Source organism: Scomber japonicus, chromosome 22 (genome assembly GCF_027409825.1).
Source record: "Scomber japonicus isolate fScoJap1 chromosome 22, fScoJap1.pri, whole genome shotgun sequence".
In the NCBI taxonomy this organism is placed as follows: domain Eukaryota; kingdom Metazoa; phylum Chordata; class Actinopteri; order Scombriformes; family Scombridae; genus Scomber; species Scomber japonicus.
In genome coordinates, this window is record NC_070599.1 from 19,122,629 (window position 1) to 19,146,641 (window position 24,013).

Here is a 24,013-nt window from a genome sequence, read left to right on the forward strand (position 1 = left end):
GGTAATGCTGATGCTAATGCTAATTTTCACTAGCAACAATGGCCTTGAGACCATTAAAACAAAATGACTTACCAGAAAGATTAATCTGACTGCTTGGAGGGTCCTTTAGTACAAAAAATGACGCACAACTCCAACAGTGCAACTTCAAATCAGAGGCCATGCCATGTTTACAACCAATGCCAATCCCAATGTAGCCACGCCCCCTGTTTTCTATCAAATTTAAATTAAATGGGACCCCAATTTACAAAATGACCATTCATGCTGAACTGAAGAAGACTTGTGATTGAGATGATAAACTCATTAGGAAAGTGTTTACTGAGGTCACAAATCAAGTGAGAAGTGCGGTCATCTTCTCATAGACCTCTATACAAGTGTTGCTCCCTGATAGCCATCATCACTTTGGCTTCACTTTTCAGACCCTGAACTACCTAGTTGGTCATTGCTTAAGAAGACAAAATAAATATTGCAGTACTATATAGTAAGCACTGTGCTTCTTGAAAGTCTTTGAATTTTGGACTGTTGGTCATTTCAAGACATCACCTTTTCCATCAGAACTTTTCCATCACCTTTTCCATCAGAACTCCATCAGAGCTTTTGTTCAATTGTTTTTGACATTTTGTAAACTCAACCATGGTAAATTATAGACAGATAGATTAATCAGTATTGGAAATAACTGCTAGTTGTAGTCGTGGTCCTAGATAACGTCATAAAGATAACACTTTATAAATGTTTCAAAATGTCAAAAATATCTCAGTTGTAGAATTTGTAACCTGTTGCTATGGAATAGTTATGAAGAGCCAAAAATGTAAAATCCATAATCAGCAACATTTCGTTACAAATCTGTTAAAACATCTGTTTGGCAGATACATCATGGGTGACAGGTGGCTCTGGGTGTCCATGAAATTCACCAAATGACCACAAGAGTCTGCCCTTGAGTATTACTCCAACTAAGGCATGACCAGCAGAGAGCACTTAATGAAAGACCAGCCTTCAGTGGAGCTCCACACCTTTATCTGCCAATCAAGTTGGGCTTACATTTCATGTCCTGCAGTACATGCATTCACATATCTTACATAACCAGCTCCTTCTTCCCCAATAGGTGCTATTGATGAAGTACAAAAAGGGAATTTCTACACCACCCAAACATCCACATTTCCATAATATAGCAAGATATACTGTATGTATTGGAACCTATAATTTCAAGTGAGAAATATATAAGATGCAACATTGTGCTTACAACATGGAACAGAACCCAAAGTTGTCAAAGCAATGCATTCATTCTCCTATAAAAACTTCAGGTATAGGTCTCTGTGAGATACGTGGCACCAAGCGATAAGATTATCTGAACTGAAACTTTTTTTTTCTCTAATAGTTTTGGCACTTCTTCTGTGGTACACCACATTTGTTTGTTATTAAGAATCCTAACACATTTTGAAATGATATCATACATAATTTTAATCTTAATATCAACAACAACAAAAGTATTTTTCTTTTAAGTTGGCTTAGGAGGTATGAAGATATAAAGAGAGTTGACATGTGTGTGAAAGACCTTGGAAATATGAAATGCAAAACTGAGCTATCAACACAACAACACAACAGAAAATGATGCATATTCTGTAATTATCTGGCTGACCTTGAAATAAGAGAGACTGAATAGATTTCCATATTTTGCTTTTGCATCATAACATGCTAAAATATGCAAACTAGCCACTTTTTGGGCCTTGCTAATTAAGCTTAATGATTGGATTGTCAAATTGAGCAGCTAATAATGAATAATCAAACAGAAAGGAATGAATCATGATGGAAATAAACATTTGTCAACCACTTATGGACCTTTAAGTTTATGAACTCCCCACTCAGGTCATATAGTGGCATCATGATATCTTTCCAATATGAAGTTGAACCGTGTCAGTTAAATTCCTCTACGTGACAGAATAATCTAACAAGCACAATTACACAAATGAAACAATAGGTGTGGTGCAATCCTTTCAGCTAAAAGGATTACACATGTCAAGTGTGAACAATGAGTGCAGTCACAACAGTATTGATGAATGTGTAATATACACTAAGCTTAAGATACAAGATTGATGAACACACACGCAGACAGATCTAGAGATTAACATGGTTCCTTCTGTCCCTCTGGCCAGGTGTCCTTGCTATGCATCTGACATTTTCAAAATACATTTTAAAAAAGTAAGGAGTCAGGTTTGATTAGATATTTTCAAACCACAGCATGCCATTTTTACATTTGTTCACCATCACCTCGTTGTCCCCCTCACTCAGAAAAAAAAGTCTTTGTTCTTTATGTCACGAAACCAGAAATCAATACGTATTTTCCCAAACCATTCTAAGAGAGTCAAGCTGGCAGGAAGTAAAGTCTTGTGATTGTCTCCATCTTTATGCATTTCATGTTGTTAACAAAATTAAATAATAACTTAAAGAAGAGGCCTCCCATCAGTGGATCACCTATCAACAGAAGATTTGTTCCCTTCCTTTTTTATATTATTATCTCACTATGACCACTAGGAGGTGCTGTTGAACTATTATGTACAAATTTTACTCCATTCCCTCACTCGATTGTAGCTGTGTCTAAACACAAAGAGCAGTGCTATAGCAACCACTTTGACACTAATATGGGGCAATAAAGCAATAGGAGTCATAAGAAACTGTGAGTCATGGCACCTCAAACCTAAAATGTGACTTTTATATATTAGTAACAAGTAAGCCTCGCCCACCATTATATAAACTCCTTTACTGTAAGTCTACTGGTCTGAAGAGAAAGAGCTGTAAAACATACCTTCGTTTCTTTCTTAAGGGTAGTTTTGTAGTCTTTTGTTTATAGAGTTGGTGACTTTAAGGTTGGTTTGCCCCTCAAATTATGATATAATTTCTTATGATAGAAATTTGAGGACAACAGACACTAGGATAACCACTTTTCAACATTTTTATTTAACTGTAACTTCTAGGTAAAGATCTGTTACTGTATGATTCCCATGAAGTCAAACACCAGATCATTACATCTCAAGTTGAACTTTTTAATTTAGGTGCTATATGATGTTAATCTTACTCTCACACCATTTCATTCCCTAGATAGTTTATTTCCTGACTTCCTGAATCACAGTAATAAGGGTTTATCTTGTGTTCCCGTCAAGCCTGACTATCTTTTGCAAGCTTTAAAGGGACAATCCACAGACTTTTCACACCAGTTTACTCATCATGAGGAGCCTGGGAAAAAAAGAAGTTTAATTAGCTACTGTATGGGAGTCTAGCAGGGGCCGTCGAAAGGTTGGGAAAATAACCCTGATAATGTAACAAGGAGACATTTTTTAACAGAAAGCCTGCGTCACATACTGAGATGCCTTGTAGTAGCCTCGAGCCAGCATGTTTGCAGCGTGGTCAGGAACTCTTGACCTCTGACTGGATGGAGTTTGACCATCCATTTAATCAGAAGCATGTTGTAGGCTATAACTAAACTTTTTTTTTTAGGGTGAAAGCTTTGTAGGAGTCAAATACAAAATTGGTGGAGTACTCCTTGGCAAAAGAGACCGCTTACAAACTCCACAATCCATCCTGCTAAAAACAGTATTTGTAAATACAATTATGAACATGTTTGTTCCCTATCATTATGGTTCTATTGTAAGAAGATAGAAACAGACCCACTTCAGCAGCAGAATATTTTAATATTTTACACCATGCCTCAACCATTTTCATTAAATTATGCTTAATTACAAAGAGACTTAATTATCTCCCACTGAGTATAAATAACGTACAATTTTTAGCCGAACAATAAAACATCAGAGGTTTCTTTTTGCAATTACGCCGCCCTGGGTGGGGTAACGGGTTTTTTTTAATTATTATTGTCTATTCATTTAAGTTACTCTGGGGGTAAAAATGGAAAGTTTGAGTGCTGAGAGGGACTGTGGGGCTCTTGTTAGGTGAGAGGAGGAGAAGGAGGAGGAGGAGAGGGAAGTGGGAGTGCGTGGGACTGCCGGGCAGACGGAGAGAGGGGGGTGATTGGGTAGGTGGGGGGGGGGGGGGTGGATTTCAAGCTTGGACATTCCCAGCCTGGGAAATACAGCGCAGAGAGTGTAAGGCCGGGGGAGAGAGACGGACTGTTTTTACGCACTGAATTCAGCTAAAGGAAGTAACGGAGGCTGTGAAATAAGACTTTGGTGATAACAGAAGGGAGAAAGTTTTTGCGGAGAATGCGGAGAGGAAGCGAATCCAGGAAAAGAGCTGAGGACTATGTAGGAATTCCCGACTGAAGTCATGGTAAGTCCCCTGTTTTTTAAGCCATGGAAAGTCCAAGATTGTCCGGGAAAGGCTAAAAAATCATCTTCTAGATAAAGAAGATAGTCTGTTATTGTTCAGGCTTTAGCCATGCATCCCAAAAATATTCCCAAACTTCAAAGTACTCAAAGTGCACGTGCCATTATTTTAATTTTTTAAGTCTTATGTTAGGATGTTATCATAGGGTTTCATGTTTTTGACTAAAGGTAACTTGACATTTTAAAGTTTTTCTTTATGAATTCAGTTACAGATTTCAATGTAGGATACTTTCATCCAGGCATCCATATGTGCTTTCAAAACTTGAAATAGCATTACTTCTATATATCTTTTCATCACTTCTCACGGAGGCATGCATGGGAAGATAAGTCAGCAGTTCATTTAATAGCTTGCAAAGTTGTCAAATCCCAGTGGCAGCAAGTTATAATGACATGATTTAAGTTGTGCGACGTTGGATGTTTTTTGTGGTCGACTTGTAGAGGGAATTAGGGGCTCCAAGAAAGAGAATAAACCCTCTGTTGCATCTCTGGGGATTTTGTTTACCATCTCCACCCACACATGGTGTGATCAGTGACATACAGAGATGCAGAGACAGAAAGATGAGTCAGGCAGGCAAGCACATCCACATATATAAGGAGGTAAATTGAATTAAGAAAGAAAGGAATTAACAAAACAGAAAAAAAGATTTAGATCATGTTCCCGCTCCTGTAGGGTGGAGCAGTTTGGCAGAGAGAGGAAGTGAGAAAAAAAGTAGAGAGAAAGGGAGCGCTGGAGAGGGAAAGAGCAGAATAAAAGAGGAGGGTAGGGTTACTTTTTATTTTAGGAGACTTGGATGGGAGCAGCAGTGGTTTCAGTGATGCCGCATTTTCCACATTGGACCTGGGAGAAAAGGGGGGGAGAGAGAGAGAGAGAGAGAGAGAGGGAGAGAAATATAAAGAGAGAAAGAGGAACAAGGCATGGCATGGACTTCAGGGCAGGAAGAACATGTGCAGTACCAATTCATCCTCCTCAGTAGCCAATTGGGAAAGTTTAGGATGGAAAACAGCAACAGATGTACACACAAACCGCATAAAATCACAACAAAATCACACAGCAGTGTTAAAATTCTTTCACTGTTACATCAAGCTCATTAGAGTGACTGCATCAGCTGTTTTCGTGAACAATCATCCAACCGACATTTGCCCAGTACATAAAAACACTACAAGAGGAACGAATTCAATCACACACACACACACACACACACACACACACACACACACACACACACACACACACACACTCAGGGACAAACATGGCTGCTAACACATGCACATAGGTGTTAAAATGCATCAGCAAACAGTTATGCACACACACACACACACACTCACACACACAACTGGACATATTGCCAATAATTTGTGGCAGAGGGTATTTCCATTGCCTCTGTGTGTCTGTCTGATTTTGAAACTCCAATGGGATGTACCAGTCCTTGAATCTGGCAAGATTAAAAAAAAAAAAAAAAAAGTCTCATGAAAGTTAACAAATGATCCTCTGTGTTTGTTTTAATCTACTTGGAGTACCAGGCGGGTGGAGATAACAGCACTAAAACAGTCCAGACGGGGTCAGCTATGTTGTCAATCACAGGAATCTTTCTTTAACTGAGTTTCCTGTGATTGTCGAGACACTCTGACACATACAGTGCAGGCAGAAAAAGGATGGCCACTTTTCAACACTGCAGTCTGTTGCATGTTGGCATCGAATAAGAGTCTTTATTAGGAATCCAAGAGGCTTCTGACTTCATTTTTAATTTGCATTTCAGCATAACTTCTATCATACTTTGTTGTAAAAATACAGAATATATAGAAAATGTGATCAAGAAACTAAACTTTGGACTTTGTTTTTGTAGTTTTGGCCATTGTTTTTATCAATAATAAGGACAATGTACTCACTAAGTTAATTGCTGAGAAATGGAAAGTTGCCAACCTCCTCTGACCGAGCCAGCTAACTTCCTGCAGGCTTTCCAAATAAATGGATGGCATAGATTTAGCCAATGATACGGCTGTTACAGATATCCCTGATGTTGGCATGGATAAAATCCTGACTATGCATTTTGGTGTGCTTGTGATACTCAAAAATTTATTCTGCCTTTTCCCTTTTGAAATGATTGTATGTAGGAAAAGGTCTTTTTGCATCATGTAATCCTGCAATGCCGAGTGTAACCACTAGGCCAAAATAGGAGCCCTGCAGCATTTGGGCTTGCAGCTTCCAGAACAAATTCCTGGCTTAATTTTTAGCCACCAAACTTACCGTAGTTGTGCGCACATAGTTTTTCTGTTCAAGTAAGGATTATTACTGGCAAATAAGGTGTGATTACTTTCAATTTTAATACCAAATTAAGTAGTTGTGGTCTCTTTGAGCTTGCTTTTGTCATTTGATTGTCAGTTAACCCTCCTGTTTCTTGCCCAAACAAATTTCAGGGTTAGCTCCGTTTTGGTCTCCACCAGCTCTTGAGGGAAATATCTGGTTCTTAAGCTGTTAAATGCTCTATTATGTTCACCAGCTAGTTGCTAAGTTTATCAGTTTGCTGTTCAGTGCCAGATATATAGCTTAAAGTCAGTTTTTAGAGCTTTGTTGCTGGAAAAACTGCCTGCTGACACCGAAAGTAGTGTAGATGAGAGCAGCGGGAGTGACCCAAAACAGTAAAGTTGTGATTCATTGTTATCATAGAAATATTGACTATAGCTGCTTTAAAGCTACTTTTTTACATTAGGAAATTTCAGTCACCAAAAAGACCAGTTACACCACCAAATGTGTCAAACTGCCACACTCCGTCTCATTTCTCATGATACCCTTCTTGTACCTTGCATACTATTCAAATAAGAAACAATGAATGGATAAAGTGTTGTGTGAGATCTCATCTGGTGTGAAACTTGCCTCGGCAGCAGTCTATGGTGCTTAAATCCGTAAAAAACATCCAGGCAAGCTGTTTGACCTACTGTATGTCAAGTTAGATTATACAGGAAGATTTAGGAAAGGAAATCAGTTTCAGGGCTCTCCTCTTTCCTCATCCTCTCTTTTCCCTTTCTCTGTCTGCTTCTTTATCCCTGTCTCCTTTCCATACCTCCCCTCTTTTTCTTTTGTGATCCCTCTTTCTCTGTTGCATTCTTTCTAATTTTTCATGTCATCTTCTATCAGCCCCCCCACCCATCCACCCACCCACCCTTCTCCTGGCTTCTTTCTATTCTATCTCCCTTCCTCTCTTTCTCTGTCCTTCGCATACTGTTGGGGTCTACATCTGGTTTCTATCATGGCTGGTGCTGCTCTTGTTTCCCATCGATCTCTCCCACTGGTCAGCCTCCTCCTTCTCTGTCTTTTCTTTTTTTCCTCTTTTAGTCTAAGATCTCCCTTTCTATAGTTTTCTCAATGTCTCTCTGTCACTTTGTTTCTCTTTCAATCAGTTTTTCATTTCACTCATGCGTCAATAAGCTGGACTGGCTTGAAAGACAGTTCAAGTGCTATATACAGTATTTTACAAAGCCACATGAGTTTCCACTTTCTTGCTTTCTTTCTCTCTCTCTCTCTCTCTTTGATTACCTTTTTCTTTTTTTCAAGACTTGACACTGTCTCTATTTTGCTCTCTGCGTCAAGCATCTGTTTTGGACGACTACCGTTGCCTCTTCCGTTTCAGCTTGGGGAGAAAGACAGGAAGTCTGACGCAAAAATGACAAACCTTTATTCCGTACAGTCTGTCCATATTCAGAACACAAAAAAGAGGATGCACACTCATGCTTACCGCCCCTTACCGACACACTACTGTAGGTGCTACGTGAACACACACACACTTTTCCACAGACACACACTATTGACTGTAAATAACAGTGGAAAAGTGAGTGTGACAGTGTTGACATTGTTTGGTGCCAGAGCATTTAGCAGATATAAACTGTGGTGAACCTGACGCTTTGTCGATTTGTAAATTAGTGAACAAAAACAACATGAAACAACTTAGAGTCACATGGGAGCTTGGAGTTAGTTGTTTTATTCCTCATACAGTATGACAAAAGAAACAAAAAAATGGTCCACCTCGTACTTCTTGACCAGAACTTTCAACCACATCTCACAGTCCTCCTCAGCAGATGGAGTTTGCTTGATTGTCATCATGCAACCCAAATATGGAACTTCTGTTACACGGTGACTTTTAAGGAGTCCCCCTCCACTGAAAAATCTGTTTTTCTTCTTATGCCTATGCTTGGGTGTTTGAGCTTCATTGTGCAGAACGATGCATGTGCAGAGTTTGGCACCAGAGGATTGTTTTCACATTCATCTGCTGGAAGTGGAAAGTTTCACTCACAGAAAATCCAGGTTTAAGGCATGTACTTAGGGGTATGATTTGTGACATCACAACTAGTTTGGGAGCCAATAATGGTCCAGTATGCAGCTTACACAAGTGTGATGTGGAAACTTGAAGTTGCCAGTGCACATCTACTGACATTTAACCTCTTTTCACACCACAAACTATTTTGTACTCTTTTTTTTTCGTACTTTTTTTTTTCATTTTATATACATTTAACCCATATAGTAAAATATATCATTTTAGTCTGAGCAGTACTTTCCCTTCTGCAGAAAATGAGGATGTTCACTTTGCTCCAGAATGGTGACATGTGTTTAGTAAGGTATCACTCAAAAACAAGTCTATTTATTAAGTAGGGACTTTTGTGGTAAAGGCTCTAATTCTAAAATAAGCTGACATGCTTCCTGTCAGGCTCCCAACTGAGGTCTGTCCCTCATGATCTTCCTAGTTTGGTTGTCTTTGGAAATCACATGTGCACAGTTAGGTCTCAAAAAGAACGCATTTGCTGGGAACTGTAAGATTAATGCAAAACCTTGATTCCAGATGCATTGCATTATATTACATATGTGCCGACGCTTTTGTCCAAAGTGACTTACTTTAAGTAAGACATGTGAGTGCATTAGCATTAAGTGTTCGATTGAAGAGTAAGTGGATTATACCTATAGTCCCTTAAAGAGGAGGCACCAGGTTTTCCATGAAGGTCTCTTTGAAATGTAACTTAGTTTGCAAATTTAATCAGGGCTTTGTTTTATGGGCATGCATGGGTCTGTGAATTGCATTATATATACTGTTACTTTAAGCTAGGTTATAGGTTAGATGGGAGTAAAGTATAGCTACATAAATCATCCTGATCTGATACCCTGACTAAACATATGACATAGCAGTAGCAATCTTACAGGATTTTGTAGGTTGGTAGAAAAGCATCATCACTCTTTTCCATCAGTCTGAGTATATTGTGATGCCTGTCTGAAATTCCATTCTTTGGATATTATCACTGGTGTATCCTGTTGAAAACTGTGTATACAGGCATGCATACACAAAGAGAGTCAATGTTGAATGAAAAAAAAGGGTAAAAGGTTCTGGTGGCATAGAATCGTTCATCACACGTCCAAACCAAATATTGTTGCAGGCGAGTTAGCTTGACACTAAGTAAGCTACAATGATTCTAGCTTGTCTGCCAGTCTCAATATCAACAAAAGAGTTGGTATAAAATTGCAGCTAATGTGTGTAAAATATGGTTTCAGATAAGCTCTCCAATCTTGAGTAGCCCATTTGTACCAATGCTTAAGTAATGAAGCTCAGTGAATGGTACATTGTTGTCTGACTGCTTTCTGACACAAACCTCATATTTGATACTGAGAAGCTCTATTGAGTCAGATGAAGCTCATGCAAAACAGGCACGGCCCAGTCGAGCTCAATCTTAGATTCATACAACAACGTGTTTTGTCTTGAGTAAACATTTATACATTAAAATGACACCACTCTCACATCAGCAATGAGTTTTAGCATTTAATTAGTGTCATATTGAATTAACTCACGTCTTGGGGGATGCTTTAAAAAGGTTTTAGTAAGAGGAAGCTCCTGCTGGCTTGTCTTGCAATCCCCCGAACCACCCGCTGTGCTTTTACTACACTAAATATGTTCTGTCAGTGAGCCAGAAGGCAGTTTGAGCTTCTTTTACAACCACTACACACCTAGTACAACACACCCTCTGACTGACTGATGTTTACCATCATCTATGCACTGAGACACCTCCTCCTGTATACAGGATGTACAGTATGTCTTCTTTACACAGGCTTTAATATAACCGACTTGAAATCCTTTTTCAAATATTGCAAGATTTGTGTTGCGTTTAATTGAGAGAGCACTGTTGGAGACTTTAAACCATGAGTAAGAAACATCTCCAATAGAGCATTATGCAATAACACGTCTGCTTCAATTGTCTGTTTTTACTTAGTTATCACCACTTATTTAATTTAGTCTTTGTCTTAAATAAACAAGCTCATATTTTCTAATAGGGTGGCTTGATTAAACTGGTTTCCATGGTGCATGAAGCGCACCCACACTTTTTTTTGTCTTGTTTCAATGTAATGACTTTTCAAAAAGTTAACTGCTCAGAAACTATAGGTGACAGAACTTTTACTTTTTTAAGATAATAAGGAATTAATTTAGTACTTAATTCTTATGTCCTTTTAAGATAAGCATTTTACAGACTGTGTGGCTGCCAAAAAAATCTAGTGGTTTTGTTCACTGAAACCCAGATGACCAGTAACACTTATGCAACATTTCATTTTTGTTCCCTCCAATTTGCCATATACCTCCCAACCAAAATGAAAAACAAATCTTCAGGATTTTGAGCCCAATGTTGTTGGTGCCATAACGACTAAAGTTGAAAGTTGAAAACAATTGCTTTGCAGCCAAGAGAGTGGATAAGGACACAAGATGGATCATCTCCTGTGAATGACCCTGAACTACCTCAGCATAGCAGGTCTCCAGCCAGAGTTATACTGTAGATCTGATGTGACTTTTTTAAGTGGTCTGTCTTGTTATTAAGTCTCACACTTTCCTCTTTGGTTCTCAGCTCTCCATTCAGAAAGCGGCCTCCAGTCCAGTGGCCCCCTTTTTTCTGTTATTTTCCACCTTAATGCTTGTTCTCTTCAGTTCCTACATTTCCATTTTCTCCTTCTTTCTTCCATGCTTTGGTAAAATAACAATTCTTGACATTTGTCTTAACCTTCATGTGAATTAATTTTAATAGGACATTTCAGACTAAGTTGCGTAACTTTGTCTCAGAAAAACTACAAATACTTTCCTGTTTTTGGTACTCATTCTATCATCCTTTGTGGCTAACCCCAAGCCCCCTCTGTACATATAAACAAACCTCAAAAATAATTCTTCAATTCTGTTGAACCTAGGTCTTCTTCCATAAACCTCTCACACCACCACCAGCTCATTCCCTCCTGGCCTCCCTCGCTAGCCGCTCTTCTCTTTTTCCGTACACTCTGTTCTACCCATTCTGTGTTCTCTCTCCCATGGCTTTCTATCCATCCCCTCAGTTGTTGTAGTTATTCAGCACAATATGTCGACTGTTGAAGAGAATCTCGACATAATTGTTGTCAGATGACATTCAGAGAGTCGGATGGAGGTGAAACAAAGAAAGTTGGGTATGAAAAAAAAGAGACGAGGAAAGAAAGAGCAACTACAGGAATAAAAAAAAAACTGAGAGGAGAAGCAGATGGTAGGTTTAAGAGGAAGTGTGGAGGGAGGCAGACTGAAAGAGAGAGGTTAGGAAAGAGAGAGAAAAAGTTGCAGGTTGCCATGCCAACAGGCCATGTAGAAAAATAAACACTGTATGTGTTGCATGCTCTGCTCTGTCACCCTCCAACTCACGGGCTGGCCCTGTTATGACGTGTGTGTGTGTGTGTGTGTGTGTGTGTGTGTGTGTGTGTGTGTGTGTGTGTGTGTGTGTGTAAATGTGCATACGTGTTTTGCACATGCATGTATGGTATGTGTGTGCGTGTGTGTGAATGTGCATACGTCTGCACATGCATGTATGGTATGTATGTATGTATGTGTGTGTGTGTGTGTGTGTGTGAGAGCGTGTGTGTGAGCGTGTGTGTGTAGTAGTAGTAGCGTGTGGTTTCACTCTTTTGTTCTGGGGGTTTTTACATTCACTGGCCCTTAGAGGAAATGTTTGACACTCCCCAGACTATAGAACAGGAAGTTTGAAAGTAGAGTATGTGTGTATATTTGTGTGCGTGTGTGTGTATGTGTGTCAACAAGAGGCGAGACAAGCCGGCTGTTAAACACAAACACAGACATTAGAGTTGACTCACTGTCCATTTATGGATTAACCCTTTGTTACCATCTTTGTCTCTCTACAGGGTTCGGAGGCAATGGAGGATTGCGTGCAGGGGGCGCTCTCATCTCTTTATCCTCCCTTTGAGAGCACAGCGCCGCCCCTCCTCTCCCAGGTAGATCTCACAAGCACACACCACTTAATTCCAGCCTTTACAGTAATAAACATGGGTATATAAATGATGCAGATTTAATTAAATGATAAGGATGTAATAAGAGTATGTGGGGAAGTTGATAGAATGGCCTTCTCTGGATATAAACTACTACTAGAAGCCAACACAAACAAAATCTAGCCATCTGGTCAATTATAGTCAAACTCTACTCCTCTAACCAGGATTTTGACATGATGTGTACTGCCAAACACGTTCACTGTTTTGAATTTTTATTGTAGGAAAGAGTGGTCAGCTGGATAAAAATCTCATATCTCCAACTTGGCATCACAAATGCTAAAATCATATCTGTTATCATGTGAAATCCTCATATTTCTTCTACCCCTTCTTTCTATGTTAAGTAATGAAAGTTTTTTAATTGGTTTGTTCCAAGTTGCCATGTAGCTCCCATTCATAATCCTTTGCTGCCACGGAAAAATAAAGCTGCCTGATGAAATAATATGGATCAAGTGAAGCAGCCTTTGTGATTTTCGTGTTTTGAATTTCTGATTACATGCTGTCTGAGTCGAGGAAATTCTTCCACTCTTGGGCAAACGAAACCCTTCCGAAATCCATTGGACACAGTCGAGAAAGCAAGGCGGTGGAGCTTAAACAAAGACTGCTCTTACTTCATGAGAAGCTGATAATATGAAGAAGAAAGGTTTTCACAGTGAGAGCAATGATTTATGAAGTCTGCAACATTTGTGCTAATCACCATACCCCCACCCCTTCTACATATTTGTCCAGGTCTTCTCTGTCCTGGAGTCGACCTATCAACATGACAGTCTTCGCTACCTCTTGGACTACTTTGTTCCTGCCAAGCACCTCCTGCACAAACTCCAGCAGCATGCCTGTGTGAGTTCCAAACTGCAAACACTGTAGATGAGAACACACACAGAGCTGTATAATCAGAGCAGATTCATCTGTCAAATTCAAGAGGTGTAGAGTGAGAAATGTACCAGCTTTTAATGCTTTGATTCTAATTAATGAATGTTAATCTTTTGGAGAAAATGGCCCATCAAGTCATTTTTAAGTGTGTCTGCGTGTGTGTGTGTGTGCTGACAGCTGTTGTTTAGCTTATCGGACAGTCAAGAGATTGAAGGAAAGTCACACGTCTTATTAAGACTTCACTTGTCTTTTGAGGAAAGACAGAGTCAGCTGAGACATCCAAAGCAAGTCTCTAGTTATGTCAAAGTTACATAGTACATAAACGTACTTAAAGCTTAATTTGTGTTTTAGCTTTTTTTAAGTCAAGCCTCTAGTTCTGATGGAAAAGTCTCAAGTCTTTATAAGGCTTCAGATTTTAAACATCAAGTCAACTGATACAGCAAAGCAATATGAAGTCTTAAGTCTTCACAAGGCTTCACTTGTTTCTGTTTTGGGTAAAACCCAAGCCGAGTCTCATGTGTCATTAAAGCAATTCTCAAGTCACATTTCAAGTCAACTGAGAGTCTTCAGTCATCTCTCAAGTTCTAAATGATAAGTCTAAGTGAGTCTTCATGAAAGTTTCACATGTTTTAAAGTGTTTTAGGGCGATTTCAAGTCAAGTCTCAAGTCAATTGAAACAAAGTCAGAAATCAAGTCTCAAGTCCTAAAGGACAAGACGGTCACAAGGCTTCATAAGGCTTGACTTCATATTAAGACAGAGTTTATTCAAAACACTACCAGTATACTTAAAGTAAATGCGCAAAGTGTTTGGCTAAGACCATCTGACTTGAATGTTTCCACTTTTAAATATCAAGTCAAGTAAAATCTTAAGGTAGTCATAACTTAAGTAAGTAAAGTCCCTCAGCGCATGCAAGGCCAAGTCAATCTCAAGTCCCTTTAAGTCTCAGCTATGTACATTGTTGACACCAGTGCAGCACCACATTATGAATTTAATGAGTGTCACAGTAACTGGTGGCATGAAGACCCCAGTGCAAAGAGAGTTCATAGCACGCATAATTTGACACATGCGTGACCCTATAACATTTACTAACTTCACTGTGGAGGGTCGAGTCAGCTCTAAAACATTCGCTGAACAGTTGAATTAGTGAACGTGGCTGGTGAAATTTGAGATTTACCAGCCGCTGTGACCTGCAGAGGTAGTTTCCTGCCTTGGAAGCTCCACTGAATAGACAGAGAGGCGTGAAATACAGTGAAGGGAAGCATAAGTAAAGGATTACTGGTTGTTAAGCACAAGCTCAAAAACAAATATATGGAAATAGTATCATAGGATACACTATGTAAACATTGTGCAATCATTCAACTTCCACTTTGTGTCCTCACATCAGTCTCTCGCACTTTCTGCTTTCCACACACACACACAACTAAGATGCAACATGTGCGTAAATCAAAGCTTGGTGGTTTACACTGAACAACATTCCTTTTATTTTACTTTCCGTTAGACAAAGATAAACAACACACGCTGTTTAGCACAAGCTGGCAGGCTTAGAACTGTCTCATATTTCCCTCTTCAGTTTTCCTAGACTTACACACACACACACACACATGCACATGCATTGTGAGCAAACTATGTTTTCATTGTCGTTGAGTGGAGCTGCCTGGGACGGGAGTTAGACTGTGAGTCATGATGTTAATTCCTTCCATATGTGAGTGTGTTACTGCTGTGAGAGAAAGCGAGAGTGAGTAACAGAGAAGCGGTTGGAGTGGAATGGAAGGAGAGAATGAACATGGCTTTCATTCACCGTGCTTGCATGTGCGTGTGTGTGTGTGTATGTGTGTGTGTGTGTCCGAAAAAAGAGAAGATGCTGGAAGTCGCAGACTATAGTAGGCTGATTGAGGAATGGTTGAGAAATGGGAGGCGGTGAAGAAGGAGCAAACACTGGGGTACATTGAGGAAGAAGTATTAGGAGGAGGAGCTGGAGGAGGAGGGAGTGTTGGGGGGGGGGGGGGGGGTTGGAGGGGACAGAGAGTTACAGAATGTGGGCTGACTCAAAACAGACAAACTTTTTAAAAGAGCAAAAGTCAAGCATGCTTTATAATGCAAATATTCACCCTGACAGATATCAGAATGAAACTTTGCCACTTTGCAAGAGAACAGACATGCAAAGAGACAGGAGAGAGGCATGAAGGGAAGAAATTGAATAAGGGGCAGAGAGTTAGAGTAGAGAAGATGGAAGAGAGGTTGAATCAGGAATATAATTCGATCACGTCTCGTGAGTCTGGAGGGTATGTAGGGGGGAGGGAGCAGCCTTGTGTCAGTCGATTAGATGTGACTGGGAACAGCAGAGAGAGCTTCTGGGTGAGTTTCATACCTCAGACTATGAAAGAGAGAGAGAGGATATTAGACACAACACAAGATTGATTTAGGTGGGAATAGTATTTGGATGAAGGTGTATTTTCCTACATAGATCAGTAGATTAATGGTGCATAGGCTCACACTGGGGGGCCTTCTCTCCTCTAAAATGAGCTTCACTACTCCTTTATAGGAAATTCTAAATTTAGACCCGTGTTGTTTAGTGTGCATGATTTAGATTGATTTCCTCAGTTTTGCAGAGCTTATGAAATGGTGGAATGCTTTAACAGTGGCTGGCTGTTGTGAAGAGCTGGCCATCTGCATGTTTCTGTGTGACTCGCATTGACTCTGCAGCTATCTAGATTCTTCTCACTGTGTCATGCTAGCTAAGCAGTTTTACACTTTGAAAACACTGTATGAGTCACATGTCATGACATTTGTTTGTGGTGTTGGCTTTTGTCAAGTTGGCAAGAGATTTTGAACACTGTTGACTGATGTGGTATCAGTTCTAGAAACTCAACTCATCTGAATATCGCAGCCAAACACAAACATGCAGGAGGGCTCCAACTGGCTCATGCAGGCTCCGGTTTGTGAATGGTAGGGCCAGATTGTGAGTGAGCATTAAATAACTTTTGGCAGGAGGGGACTCTGAAAGGCAAGATTTCAAAAGGGCAGTGATTACACAACACAAGAGGTACAAAGAGAAGACTTGACACATAAGATTTAATTTAAATGCAGATGGTGGATAGTTGTGTAACTTATACATTTAATGCAATTTCTGCCTCTCCTTTTCTTTTTCTACATTGCATTTCAGTCTCAGTACCTGGGCTGCCTGTTTCTGCATTCCGGCTGGCCTCTGTGTCTGGGCGAAAAAGTGGTTGTCCAGCTCTCCACACTAGACTGGAGGCTCTTGCGCAGCAATGACTTCTACCTGCAGGTGGTGCCCTTCTCTACACGCTGTCCTCGACTAGCCCTAAAATGTTTAGCCCCTGGGGGACGCACTGTCCAAGAAATCTTGGTACCTGAGTCCCAACACCCTCTTGTGTTCACCACTGAGTGGCTGCACAGTGTCAACAAAGAGCGGGGCCACAAGAGGGAAGGTAAGGCCCTGTACTTCCGTCAAAATGTTAAAAGGTTAAAAGTAAGGATATGGTCTGCGAGGTTAATGTAATCCAGGATTATGTCTACCATAAGGTTTTTCAGTGAAAATTGGTTAAAGCCTTCCAGCTTGAACTGTGAAGAAGACTACAGGGAAAACAGATGTGAGGAGACAACTTTATAAGCAAGGGATGGCATGTGGAAGGGCAACAAGAGATGGGATTGATATATTGTGTTAGAGGGTAGAGTGGAAAACCTAGCAACAGGGTTAAAGGAGGAGCTAACAAATTTCAAACTTTGTTTTCCATCTAGCTGACGTTGGTGTCTTCATTTTTAAGTTGAGTAACTTGACATTAACTTGGCTTAAGCACCAAACAATGTTGTATTTTACTCTTAATCCCCTCTTGTCTCCCCACAGTTGGAGGAGGTCTTGACACCTGCTTGGTCAGTACATGTGATGGTGTGGTACGCCTTCCGTGGAAGGAGGTTGTCTACCCCAAATTCATCCATGACCCCTCTGAAGACCTGGGCCTGATGTCTAACCACAAGGGCTCCATACCCAACCGCTTACCTAGTGAGGGGGGCAGTACCCTTGGGGGCTGGGGTGGCTCATCATCTGGAGAGCTGGACTCCTGGTCCTGGGATGAGGAAGAGGATGATGATTTACCAGATGGCTTGGACTCCGAGCCTGCTCTACCCAGGCGAAGACGCAGCGAAGATGGGCTCGGGCGGACAGCAAGACACCCACAGCTGGACGGGGACTATGTAGAGCTGTTGGAGCCCAGAGGTGGTCCTGACGGAGGGGTTGACCCGAGGCAGAGATACCTGGAGATGCATGGGATCTGTAAGACAAAGACTTTGCCTCTGTGTAGGAGAGGTAAGGCCATCAAACTCCGGAAAGGAAAAGCTTGGGGTTATAGTAGAATGGAAGGATTTGGCAGCTTTCGTGCTGTCCTTGGGGCCAAAAGAGATGCGGTGGCCCCCAAAGCTGATGTGTTATCGCCTAGGCCTCCAACAGGAGTCACTGTACCAAGCAGAGGAAGGCGGTCTTACTCCTCTTCTGTTCATGACTCAGATGAAGGAGATAAAATAAGTAGAGACTCTGGGGGCCTGGAAAACCACCGGCTTTATTTTGATGGCCCATTTAAAGAGAGGAGGCCTGGCGTGGGAAAGGAGAGAGAGACTAATGGTGTCACACAGGCATGTAGAGATGACCATAGAAGTAAAGAATGTGAAAGTGGTGATAGTTCGGTCACAAATGAGATCCTTGACATGACAAACCACAAAGTTGGGCATGTTATAGAGGGTCACTCAGATCAAGGATCTCATTCGGACTCTGTCTTTGAGGATACAGACAAAACAGTGAGCGGAGACAGTGATGCCACCACCCCAACATCAGATGCACCAGAAAGACCATTCACTGGAGGTTCAACAGGTGGAGAGAAAACTAACAGTGAAACTAAAATGAAGAGTTCATCCAACGCAAAGGTGACAGAAGAAAGAGATGAAGGAAAAAACGAGAACAGAGTGTGTCCCAGAGGAAAGGAAGTAAAAAGTGCAGGATTCAGAGTACCAAGGTAAAGATTTATTTCTTATGGGGCACCACACTCTTTCTTCTTATTTGTATTGTATTTTCACACTTACATATGAAAGTACAGATCAGTAACACTGAGGTGTAAACCTTGGTGCACAAGGTACAGGTTGTCTGAACTTAGACACATATAGGCCTGTAGTCAATGATGAAAGACACACACTGAAGAACACACTCTGTCTGAACAGCATAGTTATTAACTATATTTTGTACTTCATTAAAACCTTCCTGTGCTTTGTCTTAAGGAGGAAGAGGAAGGGAAGGGGGGCCAAAGGGAGGGCTAGGTCTGGTGGCCGTGCAAACCAAAGGGTCTTAAAACTGCAGGGTAAAGCTCCTCAACCAAGTCCCACCACAGGCTCTGCCTCAACACAACTCCCAATCACAGAAGAAAAACAATCAGAGACAGAAGAACAGGCATATAAACTTGATGGAGAATGCACATCGACGAATGAGGGGACAGACAACTCAAAGAAAAGCAGTGCAGGTGGGAGGAAAGCTGAAATTTAATGCATGAACATCATGTCCTAAAATACCTTTTAGAATATTGTATTTAACCTTTGTATCTCTTTACAGAGACAAAAGCTGAATCTGCTTGTAATGGTCAATCAGGCACATCCTTATTTAACCACTCAAATGAGGAGTCAGGGACAGCAGAGGTATGTCCTGACCAACTAAATGGCGTTACACCTAAAGACCCTCCTCTGCTGAGAGAACTGGACACTGCGCTTCTCCAGTCAGGGAAGCTGAAGTTGACAGGCAAGTATTTTACAGGCCTCATTGTCATGCTAGTCAGCCTAAAAACTCTCGAGTATATGGAGAGCCTTTGCAGTTAGTCTTGTAAATGTGTGACTTTGTTGATTTCTTTGCTGCTGAAGGCCTGTTCACCTACGTACAGTAAGTGGGCCAATAGCTCTTTAACCCTTAGCGCCTGATCAAAAATCACACCCCTGTTTTCTTCTTTAGCATCACAAAATGTCCATAAATCTTGTTAGAAATTAAAGGGAAAAGAAACTCCTTACAACCTACAACAAGATCATGCCTTACAATTATCACCTTTTCACAACTTTCAAAGTAATCCAATAGTTTTTATCTGTACATCCATTGCAACAGTGTAAATAATTCAACCTTACTTTTCATGGTGCAAATTTGAGAAATAGGCAACAAAATAACAGGGCTCAAGGTGTAGCCCACAGCTAACTTGCTGACTTAATGCTAGCATTAAACTTCCCCTAAAGTATTATGGGATTGTAATTCCAAAAAACATTGTTATCCCAAACCAAAGTGGATGATTCCATTGAGCTTATAGGATTTATAAAACAAATTAACTAATATAATGTCTAATCAGTCTCGGCATGCAGCAACTTTCTCTTGGCCTCATCTCAGAATTCTTTATGTTTACCAACCACAGGTACAGTGGACAGGTTGGGACGTGCTTTGGTTGTCACAGAGACAGATGGATCAGACGAAGGTTTCTGTGAGGAGGAAATTGCTCGGGTCCTGGCCTGCTACTACAGGATCACACGGTAAGACTGCATTTGGTTCCAATCAAAGAATTTGCTTCAGAGATACATTGTCAGTGGTTTGATAGTTTTAGTAATTCCTTTGGGATAATATTTCATTGCCCACTACCCCCTTCAGTAATATAAAATCTCTGTTGTCTCTGATTCAGCTGCAGGTCTACTTTGACTTGAGTAATTTTTTTATTGTTACCCCACTGTTTTAGAAACCTGCTTAGTCAAATGTGCTGCATTTGATTTGACTTGCTTTTTGCTGAGTTTGCCAAATATAGCAAAAGGTGGGGCTACACAAACAGAACATGTGCCAGAAAGCTGTGAAAACCATAACAAACTTAGTCAAAGTCTAAGAAACATCTCTTAAGATTTCCAGTTTACCTCAGGCTCATAGCAAGTCAGAACAAAACGTCCATAACAGGTTTGGGAAGAAATTACAGGACTGCAGCCATCCTTTAAAACGTACTATAAATAGTTTTAAATTAATTATATAATTTTGGAGGCATTTACAGTGCAGTTATTTTTCGGATCACATAAGTCTCATTCCAGAGCACAACTCTTCTCTTCTAACTTCTGTTTGCCCCTGTTTTAACCCCTACATCCGCTTCTCTCCATCCATCCTCATCAGGCCTGCAGCCAAAGAAAAAGGTCTCACGGTGTTAATGGACTGCAGACGCTCTCCACCCTCCACTCTCTCCTTCTCTGCACTTAAATTGTTCCAGGTGAGACAGAAAAAAAATCATTGTTTAGTCAAATGTGCTAAACCTTTGCTCGTTTGATTTAAGTTGCCTGCAGATGTAGCTCAAGCACATGTGTTACTGTGTGCGTGTGTGTGTGTCTTTATGTGTGTCTTCATGTGTGTTCTAGGTGCTGGTTCCTGACAGTCTTGGATCTGTTCTGGTTTTGGTGGAGGAGCAGCAGGAGTGCCCTTCTCATAATCTAGAAGGAGCAGAGGTGACTTCATAAAAATCACATGTTTACACTTTATGGTCCAACAAAGACACACACAGCATTTTATTCCTTTTAGTTCAGATAGTTGCAAAATGTAAATGTTAAAACACAGTGTGTGGAAACATTATGAAAAACAAATGAAAGTTGCTGAAACTCCTTTTATCATAACAACAGGGATAACTGCTCTCCTATAAGGTTTAAAATGCAAAATATACAAGGGGAACATTTTATAAATCATGCTTTGTTTCTGTTCCTTGCTGGATTTTGACGGATGTCTGTAGCTCTTTGTTGTAGCAAATATTCTCCTGGTGCTTGAATATAAATAAGGCTGATTTAAATACATTTGGATGATCTCGAGTTTGCAAATAACTGAGATTTCTCTAGTAATTCAGCTCATTGTCTTTCATTGTTTAACAAAATGTTTCTTTCTTTCCTTCTTTCACACACGCATGAGAAAATTCTTCTGGCCATGTGGTTTGTATTTGCGTTAAAAACCTTCCATGTTAAAGGGAAATCCCGCCCAAAAGATATTAACAGTGTTAGAAAGAAAAAAAACAGATGTTGGCTCTACATCTTACATTCTTGGGGTTGGTTTTGTACTTAGTAGTAAGTGTTTCTATTCCTGTTAATAAGTTAACAAATGCAGGTGATCTGAGTTTAATAGGAGAACATGCCAACAAAAATGCCAACAAAAACCATTTAGGAACAAAGGTTTTTAGCTGTCATTGTAAAATATTATTGGTTTTTAAAGTCTACAGTAAATGCTACAAAACCACTGCTTAGCTAAGGTATGCTCAGGGCTACAGTATTATACCCTTAATATCTTAAGCTCATGCCTCATTAAAAAAAAGACCCTAACTCTGTCGCAATGTGTCCTTAATTTGTCTCATCCTGTCCTGTGTTGTCTAGGTCCACATGGTGCGAGGAACAACAGTCCTCCAGCAGCATGTAGACAAACAACAGCTGCCCAAAGAGATGGATGGAGACTTCAACCACTGTCACTCAGACTGGCTATCTTTTAGATTGGTGAGAGACTGATGTTTTATTTCTTCATGATATAAACATATTCTCCATATTCTTTTCCTCTCTTCTTTTATGCCGACTACATTTTTCTTTTCAGTGGCAGATTTACAGAAACTGACGCTGCCAGATGTACTGACCTGAGCGTGAATTAGATTGGTCTTGAGGAAATTGAGCAGGAAATGATCACTTCAGGCACTTAAGATCAAGTGATATCTATGCTTTTGCAGAATTATTCAGGTTCACGTCACTTGTATGAATTACATTCTCTCACAGAGGAGTTAATGGTTTGGTTATTGTATATACACTTTGGTCTCAAGAGTAGATACCAATATGTCATGGTGGGAGAACTGATTCAGTATTAATTTCAGTGTGAAAATCCATCATCTGTTGCATTTCTCAGCTGTAGCACAAGTAGTTCTTGTACTGACTGACGATGAAAGATGAAAGTTTCTTCTAAATGTTAATTACAGGCTGAGGTTAAGGAGTAGATTTCACATGTCTCTTACCATGATGACTGCTTTCTTGTTTTGGTCATTAAATATAATAATGTGGACTGAGTAGCAGAGTAAACACAACAAAGGTAACACTAAAGTAAAATACACTGAGTACTGATCATGGTCCCTAACAGATAGGCCATTCATTTTGAAGTAAGGTTTGTTTCTTGTTGAGGTTTTTTTTTGTACCTTGCTGTAAACTGTGAAAAAACAAAAAGTGAAAGAGGAGAAGGGTTTAGAGAGAAGGGAGGAGAGATAAGAGGATGCTGCCAGGAATAAACGACTGTCTAGCCTGTGATTTCAGAAACTCGTGATGAACTGGGTGTGGAGGATAAATCAAGGAAAGAAGGTCCAAGAAGATCGACTCTTAATGGCTTTTTCCCCCCAGACAGTTTACATTACTTTATCCAAACAGATCAAAACATTTTCCTGTCCTCAGTACTTTCTTTGACCTCTCTCATGGATGTCAAAAAAACATCAAGTAAAGAAAGGATTTCAAGCAATTTCCTTTTAGTTATGATGAATTAATTTGACGAAAGATGTAAAGATCTCAAAAAATCACTGATTCCTCTCTTTTTTCTTCTCTTCAGAGCCTGGAGAGTCTGACGGAGCGTTGTGAGAGCGCTGTCTCGCTCTTAGGAGACACACTGCAGTCAATGGACACTGAGCCAATGCCAGACAACATAAAGGTACAGATATAATACCTAGTCTCATATGTCAAGACTTTTTACCCTTTTTTGTGTCAATGCATCATATCAATGAGTGTGCTTTGGTAATTTATGTATGACGGCTTTAAAATGCCTCCACAGACACATTAATATGCATGTCCTTCCTCTCTCAGGCTGTTCCTCTGAGCATTGACAGACACAGGCAGCTCATGGCGAGCGTCCTGGCCGACCAGCGTTTAACTGAGCTGCAGCAAAGGGGCGGGGCTTGGCTGGCAGGATTAACCAATAGCACAACTGGACTGGCACAGAAGTCGCCGGACTGCAGGTATTGTGGGTCACATTTTTACGCTGTGCTACAACTTTTATGGTTCTTGTGGTACCTATTATTGTCATCTTTTTAATTCTCAAACCTGATGCTTGTAGTCAGTAATCAGCATTATAAATTCCCACATTGCACCAAACATGTGAATGCATCATAACTGTCACACAGAAGTAGCTTCCTACATGTAGCATGATACTAGCATGACAGTTACAACCAGTGAATGTTTACACAGCACATGGAAGGTATTGGTCAATATTATTAACATTTAAATACTAATATTAAAATTTAAATATACAATTTATTCATATTTTTTAAAAAGGGTGTTGTAGAGTTACTCTGCAGCCCTCTCCTCATCCCTGCTCAAGGTTAGCAGCTTGAAGCCACATTAGCAAACACAGCACACCTGAATCTGTACAGTTGTGTGAATCGTGTCATGTTGCATTGTTGGTAATGTAGGCGCCAGGTTTTGACAAGGACGAAGAATGTATGGAATAAA

General features: G+C 40.3%; 1 protein-coding gene across 1 annotated transcript in view; it reads left to right on the forward strand.

Annotated features, from left to right (window-relative positions):
* Positions 1-4,217: 4,217 nt before the first annotated feature.
* The window catches only part of arhgef40 (Rho guanine nucleotide exchange factor (GEF) 40), a 38,204-nt gene continuing 18,408 nt past the window's right edge, over positions 4,218-24,013 (forward strand). Inside the window, exons 1-13 of the mRNA XM_053343488.1 lie at positions 4,218-4,272; positions 12,499-12,588; positions 13,369-13,476; positions 16,674-16,959; positions 17,376-18,534; positions 18,794-19,032; positions 19,122-19,304; positions 19,957-20,071; positions 20,688-20,781; positions 20,927-21,013; positions 21,920-22,036; positions 23,118-23,216; positions 23,369-23,520. Coding sequence (XP_053199463.1) covers positions 4,270-4,272; positions 12,499-12,588; positions 13,369-13,476; positions 16,674-16,959; positions 17,376-18,534; positions 18,794-19,032; positions 19,122-19,304; positions 19,957-20,071; positions 20,688-20,781; positions 20,927-21,013; positions 21,920-22,036; positions 23,118-23,216; positions 23,369-23,520 — 2,732 coding nt within the window. The 5' untranslated portion in view covers positions 4,218-4,269. The remainder of the gene's footprint in view (positions 4,273-12,498; positions 12,589-13,368; positions 13,477-16,673; positions 16,960-17,375; positions 18,535-18,793; positions 19,033-19,121; positions 19,305-19,956; positions 20,072-20,687; positions 20,782-20,926; positions 21,014-21,919; positions 22,037-23,117; positions 23,217-23,368; positions 23,521-24,013) is intronic.